Source organism: Globicephala melas, chromosome 3 (assembly GCF_963455315.2).
Source record: "Globicephala melas chromosome 3, mGloMel1.2, whole genome shotgun sequence".
Classification (NCBI taxonomy): Eukaryota; Metazoa; Chordata; class Mammalia; order Artiodactyla; family Delphinidae; genus Globicephala; species Globicephala melas.
Genome location: NC_083316.1, coordinates 55,153,030 through 55,170,394, shown reverse-complemented (window position 1 = coordinate 55,170,394; position 17,365 = coordinate 55,153,030). Strand labels below are relative to the sequence as shown.

General features: G+C 37.8%; 1 protein-coding gene across 5 annotated transcripts in view; it reads right to left on the bottom strand.

Moving 5' to 3' along the window:
- The window catches only part of CDK7 (cyclin dependent kinase 7), a 34,423-nt gene extending 17,389 nt beyond the window's left edge, over positions 1 to 17,034 (bottom strand). For 2 of the 5 annotated variants that reach the window (XM_060295852.2, XM_060295853.2), the window contains exons 1-8: positions 16,772 to 17,033; positions 16,354 to 16,413; positions 10,624 to 10,657; positions 9,645 to 9,712; positions 8,836 to 8,904; positions 6,791 to 6,901; positions 5,438 to 5,556; positions 3,710 to 3,809 (exon numbers count right to left, since the gene is read on the bottom strand). In XM_060295852.2, the coding sequence (XP_060151835.1) occupies positions 3,710 to 3,809; positions 5,438 to 5,556; positions 6,791 to 6,901; positions 8,836 to 8,904; positions 9,645 to 9,712; positions 10,624 to 10,657; positions 16,354 to 16,413; positions 16,772 to 16,837 (627 nt within the window). In that variant the 5' untranslated portion in view covers positions 16,838 to 17,033. Of the gene's footprint in view, positions 1 to 3,709; positions 3,810 to 5,437; positions 5,557 to 6,790; positions 6,902 to 8,835; positions 8,905 to 9,644; positions 9,713 to 10,623; positions 10,658 to 16,353; positions 16,414 to 16,771 lie in introns of all 5 variants that reach the window. The other 3 variants (XM_030844909.3, XM_060295854.2, XM_030844920.3) reach the window with 3 other exon arrangements.
- Between the last annotated feature and the right edge of the window lie 331 nt (positions 17,035 to 17,365).

The following is a 17,365-nucleotide window of genomic DNA, read 5'->3' as shown; positions in this document are numbered from 1 at the left end:
AGGAATAAGTCAGGGGGAAGTATAGCTGGGGGAAGGAAAGTAACCTGGTCGTGTCGGGGACCTTGTTATTAAGTGCTCAATATACAGGTTTTTCAACCAACCCTTCTGTTTTTAGTCCTGCACCTCATTATTGCCATCAATGATCACTCTCATTGCTAAGCAACTCCAGGATTCTGTGTGCCAAACAAAATTTGCGTTCAGTTGGTATCCATTTCTGAAGACTTTTAGCCTTCTTCATTTCTGGCTTCATATCCTCTGGCATAGTGTTACAGGCACCTCCTAATTTCAAACATTTATGTTTGTTTCTTTTTAGAGATAATTTCTGAGGGGGGGGAGATTTTTGCCTTGCCATCTTAAAAATCCTCAAGATATAATTATCACTTTATTTTAAAATGTCTTCATTGTATTAAGCATCAATGCAACGTTGACTAAAAAAATCCACTGTCTGGGACTTCCCTGGTGGCCCAGTGGTAAAGAATCTGCCTTACAATGCAGGGGACGCTGGTTCGATGCCTGGTCAGGGAACTAAGATCCCACATGCTGCAGGGAAACTAAGCCCACGTGCTGCAACTACTGAGCTTGCATGCCTCAAGTAGAGAGCCCGCATGCAGCAAACTACAGAGTCCATGTACTCTGGAACCCATGTGCCACAACGACAGAGCCACGCCTGAAGCCTGTGTGCTACAACTAGAGAAGAGAAAACCCTCATGCCACAACTAGAGAGAAGCCTGCACGCCACAATGAGAGATCCCACACGCCTCAATGAAGATCCTGCATGCTGCAACTAAGACCCAACACAGCCAAAAATAAATAAAATAAATAAATAATAAATCTTTTTTTTTTTTAATGATTTGGCCTCCCAAGTCCTAGTCAGTATTTTTATATTTATTCGTTTGTTTATTTATTTTTGACTGCATTGGGTCTTCGCTGCTGCGCACAGGCTTTCTCTAGTTGCGGTGAGCAGGGGCTACTCTTCCTTGCGGTGCGCGGGCCGCTCATTGCAGCAGCTTCTCCTGTTGTGGAGCATGGGCTCTAGGCGCGAGGGCTCAGTAGTTATGGTTCGCAGGCTCTAGAGCGCAGGCTCGGTAGTTGTGGTGCACTGGCTTAGCTGCTCTGCAGTACGTAGGATCTTCCCGGACCAGGGCTCGAACCCGTGTCCCCTGCATTGGCAGGCGGATTCTCAACCACTGCGCCACCAAGGAAGCCCTTTATTGTTCTTTTATCCTGTTCTATAACAGCTTCTTAGAGGACACCAGAATTTAACCAATACAATTGTGACTAAGCATATGAATGAAAACTTTTCAGTTTTAGGAAAAAGAGTCTAATTAATCCTAAAAGGAAGAGAAGTACTGAGTTCAACAGTACAGGAACCCAAGAGGGACTTCCCTCTGGTTCTTTTCAGTATGACTCCACTCATGACTTCTCTTTTAAAATTGTGCTGAGATTCATCTTTTTAAGAACAATGACATTGTAGAAATTTATTTTTTCTTTCTCAGGTCTTTACAGAGAGGCAGGGATCACAAACCAAATATCAGAAAACCATCAAGTTTTTTTATGCAATAGGCATGAACAATAACGTTCTTGAACATCTGATATCCTATAGCCTCTAACACCCATGTGCATCCAGAAGCCTATGCAAAAACTGATGGAAGCTCTGTTCTGAGCTGATACAGCCAAACTGAAGTATTGGAATGTCAGAGGGCTGAAGATCAACCACAGGCCAAGCCATTAGCTCTGGATCCTCACCATCTGGATGAAGTAAGAGTATGGCAGGCAGCTGCTGGTTGATCAAATTTTTGTATCACCACATCATCTCTAGGGAATGCTCTAATGCAGGCCAGTAGGATGCCCAGTGACCTTCCTATAAAGCATAAAATGTCTCCCCCAAACTACTTCTTATTTACAAACTAAAATGGTTATCTTTGAAACTATCTAGACCAGATAGTGGCATTTGCTCAGTAGGTAATATCCAAGTTTAGATTTTTTATTATCACTATGTCTCATAACATGATTAAGAAAAAAGAACATAAACAGATCATAAATTAAAAAGTAGATTTGTGTTATTTAGTGACATAATACTCCACTAGTATAAATATTTCTCAATTCCTTTTCAGAGGTCAGAATGCAGACCAATTTGCTTCTAAAATGTTTTAAACTATATAGACTACTTTGGTTGGATATAGGCTTACTTATTATTGCTCCTGTTTTCTAGTTATTAAACCTTCTATAAAATTTATATAGGAAAAAAACACTTTAAAGAAGTTAAACGCTTATATTAGCAAATCTTCTGAATTATCCTGGCTTTCAACTATTATCTATTTGGACTGCAGAATCTCACCACAGATTTAGAACTGTGTGGACAGCATTTCCAAGGATATTTTCAAATGAGTACAGAGACAGTTTAAAATAGGAAACATTTTTCTTTAATTGTGCTGGAAAAATATATGGCAAAATGGTACAGTTCTTCACCAAATAGGGCTGCCTGTCAACTCCTTCATAACCTTAATAATAATTCCAACAACGATGCCAATGGTTAGCAAGACTCCAACTATGACTTCAACCAGGTCCACAATTTCTAACCCATTTATTCTCAACTGCTATCTCTCTCTCCTTACTTTCTAAATGGAATGATCAGTCATAACACTAGGGGCTATGGAATTCTGTTTCTGTCTTGGTCATGAATGAACTGGGCTTTTGAGAGTTAACAGATTCTCAAATGTACCCTTCCAGTAAACTCTGTTTTTGTGAGTAGCATAGTTGTCACACCAGGTGATTCAGAGGACCCATTACTACAGGGATTACTTATGTCATCTTCAAGCCTAAATGTGAGGGTTTCTTCTACAAGCATTCAGAAGGGTGAGCATCTCAAAATGATGCATAGAACTCACACTAAACTAAAAAAGACATTTAAGAAGGTATCTTCTCTCTGGCGTACAGAAGCTATTTTCTGTGTTCAAGGAAATAAATAGCTGTATTTTTGTGTTTTGGGTTCACATTTCTTTAAATACACATGGCTTGAGGAGAGGGGGAGTAGAGGCTGGAATCTGGAATGTAAGAAGGAAAAACACTCAGCCTCAGTGAGATTTCCCAATATTCCTCTGCCTTCATCATTGAGAAGGGCTAAACTAAACTTCATAGCTAAAGAAAACTTACCAAGTTGGCATCTTTCTCTACAGTGAGGGAAGGGAGAGGATGTTTCATTGTAAGATGGTCTCAGTTTGAGAAATGCTATAGGACCACCATGTCTGCTCTGCTTGAACAGAACTAAAATGCTCCTCTCATACAATATTTAAAGTTATGCAGAGTTGCATCTGCAGTGGCTGGTATTACGTATCTCTTAAAGTGTACTTTTAAACAGCCCAAACAAAAAAGTACCAGAAGTACGTAAGTTTATCCTAACACTTTTAGTTACTGTAGAGACAGTACCGTATTACAACCCAATGAGTTTTATTATAGTTACATTTCAGAACACAGAATGATCTGTAATAAAACCTTTATTGTCCTAAGTGGGAGATCTCACCTCGCATTAGCATTAATAAAAAGGTTGTACTTGGCAGAGGTTTTTTTTTTATTAACCTGTTTGTTGGCTTTTTGTTTCAAGGATGGTACTCCTCTCTGGGAATTACCTCTGGGAAGATAATTATTACACAAATTATAAAAACAAATTCCTATAACAATACTGAAGTGTGTACATCAATTCCAGACTTACCCTTAGGAGCAACTCTGCTAATATACAGCCAACAGCCCACATGTCCACACCTACACCATACATTCTAGCTCCAAATAGTAGCTCAGGGGCCCGATACCACCTGAAGAACAAAAAGAAATACTGTCATTTTAGGATGGAATTAAAGTATTTCTTAGAGAAAATTCCTCAGCAAAACATCATCTACTGATGAAATGCACTTTTATGGATATATTAACTCAAGAAAAATTGGCTATAAAATCAACAAGTTCCATATTACTGCCAGGAAATTACATACACCCTTAGTCCATTCACTCTCCCACTTTGAGATGAGTAACACTTTCTTTCTCCAGGAACCCTCAACACCATCCTTCCTCTCAGCTGATGACCTTATTTCCTACTTCACTGAAATAATGCAAGTAATGAAAAAAAATTTCTACAGACTCACCTTCAGTCATTTGTATTCTCACAATCCGCCTTCCCATCCATAACTACAGAAGAACTAGCCATGATTGTTTTTAAAGTCAATCCCTCAACTTGGGCACTGACACCCCACTCTCCTGCCTATTTTCAAGGATATTGCTCCTGCAATTCTCTCCTCTTTCTCCTACATCAACTTTTTGTTCTTACTAGATTTTTAACATCAATGTCAAACATACCATTATTTTTTCTAGCCTTAAAAAATAAACTAAAATATAAAGAAACAAAAAACAAAAACTTCTTTGGACCCCACTTCCCCTAACAGTTACCCCTCATTCTCTGGTTGTCTGTTCTTACTGTCTCCATTTCCTCTTCTCTCATCCTCTTAAACACGTTTCAGTCAGGCTTTCATCCCACCACTCCACCAAAATTGCTCTTGTCGAGGTTATCTAAATTGTTAATTCTCAGTCCTCACGTTAATTTGACCTATTAGTAGCATTTGATTTGCAAGAAGAGAAAGTATGAGAAACGAGTAGATGAAAACCAGTGGCACACAATACTCATGTATGTGGGTCCCTGTTTTCCTGAGTCCCCAGTGTTCCTGAACGATGGGCTTAATCTTTCCAGAAATTACATGAACAACTACTTATATATCCCTTACTTTTTACTCAGGGCTCAGGTGACTGACACTCAGTGAGATCTGGAGAAAGGTGACAAAGTAATTTAAAAGGATAGAGAATCTGATGACTTCTCAGATCCTTACAAGAGTCAGAGAAATTAACAAATGTCATCCTGACAAGATAAAATCTACCATCCCTATCTATTTAATGTGATTTTTAGTTTTTATACATAAGAAGTATAAACAGAAAATGGAAGCAACTAATAATATGCAAAACCCAAATATAAATGCACTGCTTTGTTTAGAGAATTTTCATTCACACTGAATGATATAAAATGTGGAACCAAGACTGACCAATAAAATAAACACAGGCCCCCCAAATCACATGCTTATGTACAAGAATAGGCACTTGAGTTCCAACCTACCTAACTAAACTGTATAAGAAGTATAAATTAGTCCCCAAAATAACTTGGTAAATCTCTGAGGACTGAGTTAAATTCAACTCCGTTTGAAAGAAGGGCTGTATATTTTTTTTTCACTGTGGTAAGATACACACAATATAAAAAAGGGCTATATTTTTAATAAAGTACCAATAGTAATCCCTGAACTCTGCCAAAAGTTCAGAGAAGACAAATGATGCTCATCTGTGTAATCACAATCATTTGTGTATATCCTACACAATATAAGGTTTCAGTTAGTTAAGGAATCCTTACCTGGTTACAACCTGATGTGTATAAGCTCTATTGGGGCTCCCAAATGATTTGGCCAGGCCAAAATCTGCCAGTTTTAGAACTCCATTTTCATCTAGCAACAAGTTGTTTGGTTTTAGGTCCTATATAATAGAGGTTTTAAACAAACAAGTAAGCAGGGTGGAGAAGAATATCACAATGATACATTTAGTTGGCTTAAATTTAAACTTAGCAGAAATGGGGTAACACCCCAAATCTAAACAACCACCAATATTATTTTTATTGACATAAAATCCTACAAAGCAAAATAAGATTGGCCATATTACTTAGTGAGACACTGGGTCAAGGTACTTAATTTCACGAACCTATTTCACAGGTTTGCTGTGAGGATTAAATTTAATATTTCCTGTAAAAGCCCTAGTGTAGTGACTGGCTCATAGTAAGCACTCAATAAATAGCTGCTGCTATTTAATTTAGTAACAATATATATGGGGAATTCCCTGGCGGTTCAGAGGTTAGGGACTCTGCACTCTCACTGCTGAGGGCCCGAGTTCAATCCCTGGTCGGGGAACTAAGATCCCACAAGCCACGAGGCCAAAAACAAAACAAAAACAAACAAACAAAAAAAACCCCACTATGTATGAACTTCAGTAAATAAAAATATTAGGCACTTACAAGGATGAGGAATACAGTCTTCACAATCTATGCTAAAAATATATTAGCAATAACCTAAAAGGGATTCCAAGTGTTAAGTATGAGAATTACTAACTATAACTTACTTATTTTTAGCTATTTCATCTAAATAGGGTGCCTAAGAACATCTACTTATCTAAATTATCAGCCTTGTTCTAGTAGCTGAATGCTCCTAACAATGACTCAGTCATTTCAGAAATTTTATTTCATTATTTCCTAGAATTTTAGAGCTACTAGAAATATTTTTCCAAAGGTATTTTTGCATTGCATAATTTAATCCAGACTCCCACTGTTTTTGGTTTTATTTTTTTCCCATTACAACAGTATAGCACAAAGAACACTGGACTTCAAGCCAAAATGTCTAGGTTCTAATACTATTGTCAGTTTTCAGCTGCTGACCTTGAAAAAAAATACGTAACTTTGGTCAGCAACTTAGCTCTTCAACTATGAAAAACATGAAGGACTAGGTCTCTTCCATTTCTAAGTTTCATATAGTAATTCAGAGTCCTCACAGCACCACGCAGTGGAACTGAAGGGAGCACACAGAGGAAGAAGGTTGGATAAAATGGCCCAGCTCTATTTTGTAACAATTTACATACTCAGACCTTTTGTGTAATAAATTGGCTACAACATGAAGTCTGACTACAACATGAAGAATCAATAATACTTGGTTAAAAACCTTACCCTATGTAGAATCCAATGTTGATGTAAATATTCTAATCCTTGAAGAGTCATCAACATGTAGGCTTTGATGTGTGATGGTGTCAGCACAAGACTGTTATCTTTTATTATAACCTGTAAAGCAGGCATACAATATACAGGTAAGCTTTATTATTCCAAATGGACTCTACTATATAAAATCATTTACAGACATAAAATGGATTTATTCATAGAGGAGAATCTCAAGAGAGCTTGCCTAACTCTCCTTAGGAAGTACTGTCAGAACCTCCAATTATATGGTTAGGGAAAGTACCTTTGGTTTGGAAAGAAAGCAGTGCTTCATGTCCTACTGCTTTGTTTTTAGGCATCCATGTAGCAAACATCTGTTGTTTTCACTTGTCCCCAGATACATAGCCCCTTCTGACAACAGCATTCAACACTCCATCTGTTCCCAGCTTAGTCCACGTGGTTAAAACAGGACTGTGCGCTACCTGTAGACTTCAGAGGTAGACACACGACCCAGGCATGGTCAGTCACCACACTGCAGCCTGCTTTCCAGACTAGCTCAGGGATGGATAAGTGAGCCAAGCCAAGGCAAATATTGGTGCTAGAATCAAAGGGAACAAAGCACTTTCTTTCCTCAGGGATTATTAAACTCTAAGGACAGAAGCCTGCAAGTGCCTGAGCCACTATATTAAGAAATTCTACCCATGAACAAGGCAACAGAGAGAAAACACTGAGTTAAAGTGAAAGACTGTGTTACATTAGCATTATTTGTGAACTATGCCTCAAGTCAGTCAGTTTTTTCCTAGACTTTTCGTTATATGAGATAAAAATTCACATTTTCTTTTTTTTTAAATAGGTAAAATATACCCTTTTAATCTCACAGTTCTATGAATTTCAACAAACACATCCAGTTGTGTAACCACTACCATAATCAAGACATAGTTTCATAATCCCCTAAACTCTCCCCAGGCCATTCTCTACTCAATCCTCCCTTCGATTCCCTACCCAGGCAACCACTGATCATTTTTGTTCCTTTAATTTTGCCTTTTCCAAAAAACCATACATGGAATCATATAATATCAATAGCTTTTTTTTTTTTTTCGTGGTACGCGGGCCTCTCACTGTTGGGGCCTCTCCCATTGCGGAGCACAGGCTCTGGACACACAGGCTCAGCGGCCATGGCTCACAGGCCCAGCCGCTCCGCGGCATGTGGGATCTTCCCGGACCGGGGCACAAGCCTGTGTCCCCTGCATCGGCAGGCGGACTCTCAACCACTGAGCCACCAGGGAAGCCCAATATCAATAGCTTTTTGAGCCTGGCTTCTTTCGTTTAGTATAATGTATTTGAGATTCACCTATACTGTTGCATATGTTAGTAGTTTGTTTCTTTTTATTCTCAAATAGTATTCCACTTTATGATTACACATTCACTTAATGAAAGCTATTTGGGTTGTTTCCAGTTTGGGTAGTGACAAATAAAGCTAAACATCTGTGTAGTCATATGTTTTTGTTTCTCTTGGATAAATAAATACGTAGAGGTAGTATTTACTAGATTGTACCTTAAGTGTATATTTAATTGTATAAGAAACTGCCTAACTGTTTTCCAAAGTGGCTGCATCACTTTGCATTCTCATCAGCAGTGTATGAGAATTCCACTTGTTCCACATCCTTGGAATGTCCATTACTGAGATTCAATTAATATTAATGAGAAGTATAAAATCTTATTTTTCTCAAAAAGAAACCTGGCTTTCAAAAGGATATTCTGTGATAATGTCACAAAGAAGTTCCAAATCCTCCGAAGCCAAACACTCATTTTTCGAAAAAGGAATGTTAATAAGGTATTGGGAACTTGGTAGACACAATGCTATTGAAATCCAACTCTTGTATTTAACCCTGGGAATATGGCTAAATGATTCAGAAGATCTTTGACTTGAGAACACATCTAGATTTCAACAAAATTAAGCATTCTTTTGACTGCCAGTATCTTCAAAGGTAGAAAATAAACATTTAGATTCTCTTTGGATAAATAGAGAAAAAAAATTCCTCCAGGAATTTTAATCTTACCTCTAGGTCAGTTTCCATAAAATCAAAGACAAGGCTAATATTAGATTTATGTCCAAAAGCATCAAGGAGCTGCAAAGCAAAATTTAAAAAAAATCAACATGTGATTCTCTATTAAACACTTGACAGTATTAAAGTAATTTTTAAAAAGTTAAACAAATATTTGGATTGTTGATAATTCTCTGTAAAGTTTAAATAATTTTATTAAATTTAATATTTATCCTTTTTTTGGGCTAGGAATTAGTACTTTGAAGCACAGGATACTAAACCTTACTATTAAAAACAAACTCACTAAATACTTAACCTCTCCCTCCAAATTTTGGAGTTATAATAAAGATATGAATTAATGAAAACCTCATTTAAGTCTCCAATTTAGAAAAATTCCCAAACTTGGTACTTAAGAACATCCTACAAATAGCATCAGCAGCTGTCATTCATTGAATGAGCGTGTTCTCTATGCCAGGCACTATCCCAGGTACTTTACGTGTATTCAGTCTCATAACAACGCTATGAGGTAGGGACTATGGCACAGAGTTCAAGGGAACTTGCTAAAGGTCTTATACATGCTAGAGCTCTCTAGGCTTCAAAATGATCTCTGACAAAATCAGCCTGTATGCCAATATTTAATTTATTTCATCAGTTGTATAGTTTTTAAGACACTGCCTACAAGAACAATTAGGATAGAAAATAAATTTCAGCCTTTTTGCAAGGCTCGTCTAGAACAACTTATCTTGCTGAGCCTTCAATCAACATCTACCACATTCAGGAAAGGCAGGGTCCCAAATCCCAGAAACAACTTAGATCATACTCACACCAATTATATTTGGATGACTTAGCTCCTGTAATAATTTTATCTCTCTTAAAGCTGTTCTATTTATACCTACATAAAAAGGCAAAGAAAAAAGTGAAAAATAATTCTGAAATCTCAAACCTTCTTGTAAACGTATTTTTTGGGAAAGGTCAGTCTGATGAAATAGCGATGACTATTCCTCAGGAAAAAAAATAACAATTTTTATGACATATCTGTTTCCATTTTATATTGCTTTATTTTTAAAATAGCTTAGCACAGACTATGATAAATGGTGAAAAAAGTATTCACTTTATCTGTGAGATATCAGATCTGAAGACTGCTGGAACAACATGTACACAAGTGTGTAGCATATAGGTGAGAAGTTAATGGCTCCCTTCTCTTGCCTTATGAATATCAGTGGCAGATTCTTTAAGCTAACAGCAAACTAGTGATTAGATACCATCTTGCCCAATGTGAAGGATGGAACTCAACATTTAAAATAAAATCTGGTACTAGTTATTACAGAGATGATGGATCCTTTATATAGGAACTATTTCTTGATGACTAAATAGGACCTAGCACTCTAGCAAATAAGGCTTTGGAAGAAGGGGTAAAAAAAATCTTTCCCCTCCATACATTTATTCTATAGTAAGCTTTGTATACTTCCATGAATCCGGAATTTTCAAAGTAATCAGAAGCTCAGAAGAAGAAGAAACAATGGCTTGTAACAACACCTAAAGCAGTAATGAAGACAGCAAGACAAGTCACTAATAACCTTGCTGTCTTCCATCTACTTAGGTGACTTGAATATTCTTCTGAACACCGAAATGGTGAAAATCACAAATATCCTATCTCTATCCTGAGTCTATCTTTACTCTTCTGGGACCCTGCAATAACTCTATCCAGAACCACTGTTAACTTTAATTAATACTTTGTTCTCTTCCTCACTGAGAATAAGAACCTTTCCTGTTCTGTCAGATTACATGAAATAAGTTACTCACCATCTTTAGCTTCTGATCTATGTCCAAGTTTGATCTGGCAGAGGAAAAAACAAACACATTAGAAATATGTTAAATTATTTAGACCAATACATATATATAAACACTTCAAGGACTTCACTGGTGGCACAGTGCTTAAGAATCCACCTGCCAATGCAGGGTACACGGGTTTGAGCCCTGTTTCAGGAAGATCCCACAGGCCGTGCGTGGAGCAACTAAGCCCGTGTGCCACAACTATTGAGCCTGCGCTCTAGAGCCTGCGAGCCACAACTACTGAGCCCGAGTGCCACAACTACTGAAGCTCGCACACCTAGAGCCCGTGCTCCGCGACAAGAGAAGCCACTGCAATGAGAAGCCCACGTACCACAACAAAGAGTAGCCCCTGCTTGCCACAACTAGAGAAAGCCCCCTGCGCAGCAACAAAGACCCAAAGCAGCCAAAAATAAATAAATTAATTAAAATTTTAAAAATTTCTTAAAAAAAAACATAGCAAAAATATGTAGCAACTCATATGTAGCTAGTATTAGTAGGCAAGAAGGGAGTGGGAATCATGAATCAGAAAGGCAAAATTAACAATATAAGAAAGGATCAAGTACCTATCATTCCTTTCCCCTTAAGTTTTGAATTACACATCTTTGTTAGATTAAATGAGGAACAAATAATTAAACGCATAGAGGCTAATAAACAAAAGGAGCACTTCAAGTTAGACTACTTCGGAGGAAATGCGTAACACATAAAATAAGATGCTTAATGTGTCCAACAATATGCTCCCAGGGACCACATTTTCCAAAAAGAAAAATTACAAATTGCGACGGATATAGAAAATGGTTAAACTGTTGTTACTGTGAATAAGCACATCAAACTGCATTAACAGGTTCAGTCTTATACAAAACCAAGTACCAGGTTAAAGAACAAGAGCTAACTACTTTATACAATGACAATGTAACCAAGAATACAAAAAAAAAAAAAAATCCTACTCCAGAAAATCAACTATTCTACTTTAAAAAATATCCCCCACCTATATACTACAAATAGAACTTTTAATTTAAAGGTAGGCTATTTATTATAGCACCAAAAAATATAAGGCACTTAGGAATAAAGCCAACAAGAGATGTATGAAGCTTTCCATGAACACTATAAAGCACTCTTAAAATATGCTTAAGAAATGAGATCAAAATAAACATAGATAGCATGTTCATGGATAGGAAGACTCAATATCATAAATACGTCAAATATGTCAATTCTCTTTAATGGAACTAAATGTAAATTACAAGAGCATTTTTCAAGGACATTGACAAATGGATTCTAAACTTTATATGGAAAAGTAAAGAGCTAAGAACAGGTAATTTAAAACATTATTACATTTTCTAAACATAATAACAAATAGACTAGTTTCATGAAGCCATCTACTTCATCACCCAGATTCAATAATTACCAATATTTTGCCATACTTACTTCATTCATTCATCCTCCCCTTTTTGCTGGCTACAATATACACTTTTTCAAGTCCCAGACTTCATGTTATTTCATCCCTATATACTTTAAGTAGGCACCTCTAAAATGTGGACATTTTCTTACATAACTATAATGCCATTCTCATACCTAACAAAATTAATAATAATGCCAGAGTAGCATATAATAACTAGTTCATATTCAAATTCTCCTGATCTGTTTCAAATTTCTCAACTGACCCATAGAGTAAGCCAAGATAATTTTGAAGAAAAATAGCTATGTGGGACTTACCAGACTTCAAGACTTTATAAGGCAATAGTAATTATAGGCTTATTGTATTGGAGCAGGGATGGGGGGAAATAAAGTCAACCAGTAAAAAAGAATAGTGTGCCCAGAAACAGATCCAAGTAGAAACTGGAACTTGGCATTACAACTCACCAGGAAAAGGACATACTATCAATAGTGTTGAGAGAGCTGGGGAAAAATACTGGATCCCCATACTACACAACAAAGAAAATTTAATTCCAAATGGAATGAAGACCTAAATGTGAAAAGCAATACTTTAAAATTTTTAGACGAAAATATAGTAGAATTCTTTATAACCTGGAGGTAGGGAAGCACACAAAAAAGGGAACCAATAAAGGAAAAACATGGACAAATTTAACCAGATTAAAATTTTAAATATCTGTGCCTCAAAACATACCATAAATCAACTAAAAGTCCAGCCAAAGACTGGGAGATGATGATGGAAAAAATTTTTATATACTGAAGTATGGAGAAGTCATTCTGGCTTATACATGATTTAACAAACTTTTTGCTAACTAGAACAGCCTGTTTTGTGGTCTATCAAACACACATTGTACATCTGCTTTTAACCATTGAAAAAAAAAGGGTGCATTGTCCCCGAAGTAAAGAATGTCCATTTTGAAGATAGGGATAAATGCCTCCCTTCCAGGGACTTCAGTAGTAGTACTGCTTTGATGATAAGGCTCCCTTCCCGGGAGCCATGGCCATACTGACTCACTGTGTACTCGGTGACCTGTCTTCGGCTGATCTTTTTTTTTTTCTTTTTTTGAAACTTTGAAGGAATGTACCCCTGTCATGCTTGATGTTTTCTGTTCTGACAAGATATAAATTATGCTGAAAACCATACTTCTTCAGAACAGTTCCTCAGAGCTATCTGACAGACTGTCTTCTGGACTATAATCCTCAGTTTGGCTTGAATAAATACTCTTCTATTCTTATTACAGATCAGTAATTTATTGTTTACAGCAACGAGGGTATCTCCAGTGCAAATTTCTGATAAAGGATCGGTATCCAGAATATATAAGAAATTCCCCACCAAATCAACAGGAAAGAAAAAAATGTAAGCAACCTAACAGAAAAAGTCTAAAAAGCCAATAGATCTAGGAAAAGATGATCAACCTCACTGGTAATCAGAGAAGTATTAATTGAAAAAACAACCATATACCATTTTCGATCCACCTAATTGACAACTGTTGTAAAGTCTGACAATACAAAGATGGTGAGAACGTGGTGGGAGGTTAAACTGATCCCACCATTTTGGAGAGCAATTTGACAACATATGGTGACATTGCTGCGTAGTCTCTATGCAGCAACAATTCATAATTGGTTTCAACTAAAGATACATTCTCTAGAGAAACTCACATATGTATAAGAATGTCTGTAGAAGGACTGTATAAAAGTAAAACATTTTAAAAAAACCAGCTTAAATGTTTATCAACAAGAGTTTGAATAGACCAATTTTAGTGTAGCCACATAATAGAATCTAATCACTGATGAGCATGAATAAACCAGATCTACATGTATCCATCTGGAAGATTTCAGAAATAATACTGATTCAGAAAAACAAGTTGCAGAAGAATATTGCATGCGCGCATGCCTGTGTGTGTGTGTGTGTGTGTGTGTGTGTGTGTGTAGGGAGAGAAAGAGTTTAGAAGTATGCAACACTATATATTGTTGAGATACATAAAACAAATACTGAAAAATGAGAAAGGCTCCAAAAGGCTACCATAGGGGACTGGTTAAATAAATTGGGAAACATAAATTCAATACAATTGTTTAAAAAGGATAAGGTAGATTAATGATGTCTTAAAAGTCCGAAATACAATAGGCAAAAGAATACAGAATACATAGCTTATTATCCCTTTTTTTGTAAAATTAAACATGTCAGTAAATGAGTGGGAGTAGAAATTGAGTGGTGGGAGAGGAAGGTGCACAAGCACCACATCTCCAATGTTTACAGTAGGAAGTATAGAAAATGTCTAAAACTAGGGAAAGCCACTCAAGAAATAATGATAAGCATACTATCTAAAGAAATGGATGTAAATAGCAGAGAAAACAGTTTTAGAGTTGAAAGTGATTGCTCCAAGGAGTGAAAACCAGGGGTAGAGGAGACAGGCATGCTTGGCCTAGTAACTGACTTTTTTTAAAAAAATATTTTGAGAATAACTGGTTTAGTAGAAGGAGAAATATTTCTGCTTTTTTTTTTTTGAGGTACAGTTTATGTATACTATTACATAAGTTTCATATGTATATCATAACGATTCACAATTTTTAAAGGTTATATATTCATTTATATAAAGGTTATATTCCATAAAACCACAAAGATGTACTATTTGAAATAAAAATTAAATGTAAAAGAATATTCCATTATGAGTCACTTTCAAGGGGTACAAGTCTATCACTGAGAAATAGGATGAATTCTAAATCCTAGTTTATTATAAAAGTAAGCAAACAAGAAAACCCACTAGGATTTTCAGAAAACCACAGAATTCAATGAGATTACACCAATTTGAAGAGACTACATCAGTCAAGTCAATACATTTTTAATGAGTGTCTGCAAATGTACCAGACCCAGTCCTAAATATAATTCAAGTGGTAGTAAACAGAAAATAAACTCATAGGTAAAAGACTTTAGATTTTGATAAACGCTATGAAATAATAATAGAGAAATATGCAAAGAACACCAGGTAAGAAGGGAGGCACACCTGTTTTAGCTAGAATGACCAGCAAAGGCGTGTATACACAGGAGATATTTGACTGAGATCTAAATGATAAGGAATCAGTCATGATTCCTGATTACATGATTACTCAAGTTTTAGAGTAAAAATATACTAACCAGAAGGCAGAGCAGCTAATGCAATGATACCGGGACTGGGATGAATTTAATGTATTCAAGGGACAGAAAGGTCAGTATGGCTAGAATAAAGTGAACCAGGGGTAGAATCAGAAAAATAACTTCAGAAAGAATTAACAAAGTTAAGGGTTTCACAAGGGAGTAGCTATGGCATTGGTTTATAGAACATAAACTGGAAAAGGAGATGAGACACGTCAGAAAAAGTAAAAAAGATAACAATGGCAGGAATGATTGTGGAAAGGAAGAGTGGGAAGCAGGTGTTAAGAGTATGAGAGGGATATGCTTCAAAGGAATTAGGGATTTTCAAGGAGAAAGATTCAAAGCAGCAACAGGAATAATAAGGAAGGTGGTCACCTAAGCCACCAACAGGCCTGAGGTGTGAAGAAACCAGCTTCTCTTGAGAAGGTTATTGGTTTCCGTAGTATGGGAAAAGGCAATCAACCTGGGAGCAGGACACCTGGATCTAAAACCTGGCTCTAGCAATTACTATCTGTGACATCTTGATGAGTCACCTAATCTCTCTTAGCTTCAGCCACCTCAAGTGTAAAATAGAAATACTTTACCTACTTCATGGGCTCTTATGAGGATTAAATGAAAAACCGAGGGTGAAAGTGCTTGGTATATAGAGAGTTAACTAAATATGACCGAAGTTTCTTGAATGAATGCGAGTAAAAAAGCTACTGAAACCATTAAAAAAAAAACCCGCACCACAGCAATGTCATTAATGCTGGCGAAAGCCTTTCATGGTAAACCTGTACTCAGGAAATACAGATATACAAAGTGGATTCAGGTGAGGCAGAAATAGGGCCCTGGAAAGGTCAGGTGTTCTGAGGACCCAAGAGACGAGCAGTATTTGTCCCCTTTTCCAAGGTCTGCGTTTATAGAACAAACATAACACACAGCTTCCTCTTCATTTCAATTTCAATGAATGCAACAAAACACAAGTTCAACCCGAGTTCCACGTTGGAACACAAGACACTAAGAAATTCTATTTTCTTTGAAAATGACCTAAGTAACTCCTCACTAGCAGAAAACGGTCAAGAGAAGGAAAACGGCCAGACACCGGCTCCCATATACACACATCTTCAAGGAGACTCAAGGAAAAACAAATTGCAACTCACTTTCTTAATGGCGACAATTTGGTTGGTGTTCTTGTCTCTGGCCTTGTAAACCGTGGCAAACTAGAGAGAAGAAGAGGAATAAAGTTAAGTTGGTGAGAGTTTTTTTGGTTTGTGTTTGCCATTTTACTTTATTAGATTCGGGGAAGCAAGGAACCCAGGGTTCTTGGAAAAAACTCGCGGCGGCTTGAAACGTGGTGGGGCCGTCCACGTCTCGTTCCAGTCTATTCTTCGGAGAAGGCCGCTCAAGGTCTCATGTCCAGGGTGGACAGAGGGGCCGCAGGAGGGGTCTGGGCAGCCTCCCGCAAGCAGAACGAGCAGCGTGGCCCGTCCGCTGGCTTCCACGAGAAAACCCGCGACGGTGTGAGGCGGCCCGGCGTTCCCCGCTCAGGGCCCTCCGAGCCCCACCCGAGAATCTCACCTGTCCCTCGCCGAGGAAGTCCAGTTTTTCATAACGCTTTGCTCGTGACTTCACGTCCACAGCCATCTGTCACGCGGAGCTCGACTCCAACTGAAACGGGGGAGCTCCCAAGACAGCGAGAATTTAAAGCACCTTAAAGCCTCCCACAGCCACTTCCGCCCACTGAGCGCCGATGCTTCATTAGCTCCGCCCCCACTTCCGGGGTGGGCGGGGATGCTGTTAAGTAGGTCCGGCCAGAGCCCGCCCTAAGGGAGCGGCAAGAGGCAGGGCTGGTCTTCTGCGCCGCACCCCGTCCTACCACGTGACCGCAGATTGTACCGGAAGCGGGGTGCTCTCGGTGGTGGCTGTGTCACCCTGTTACCGTTTTAACTTAGATACTTTCTTCACTACCGAAGACGGATCAGCGCTCTAATACGATGCTCTGTGTTCAGGATTTAATAGGTGTGTATGAGTGCGGAAGGCTCGGCCTTGTCTCTGATCTCGCTCTCTAGTTTTTGCTCAAGGGTGTCCTGTCACCATGGTTACTGTGGACGCCTAAGCCGACAATTTCAGGTTACTTAAGCGAGTGCCCAGTTCTTAAGGGCTGATCAAGAG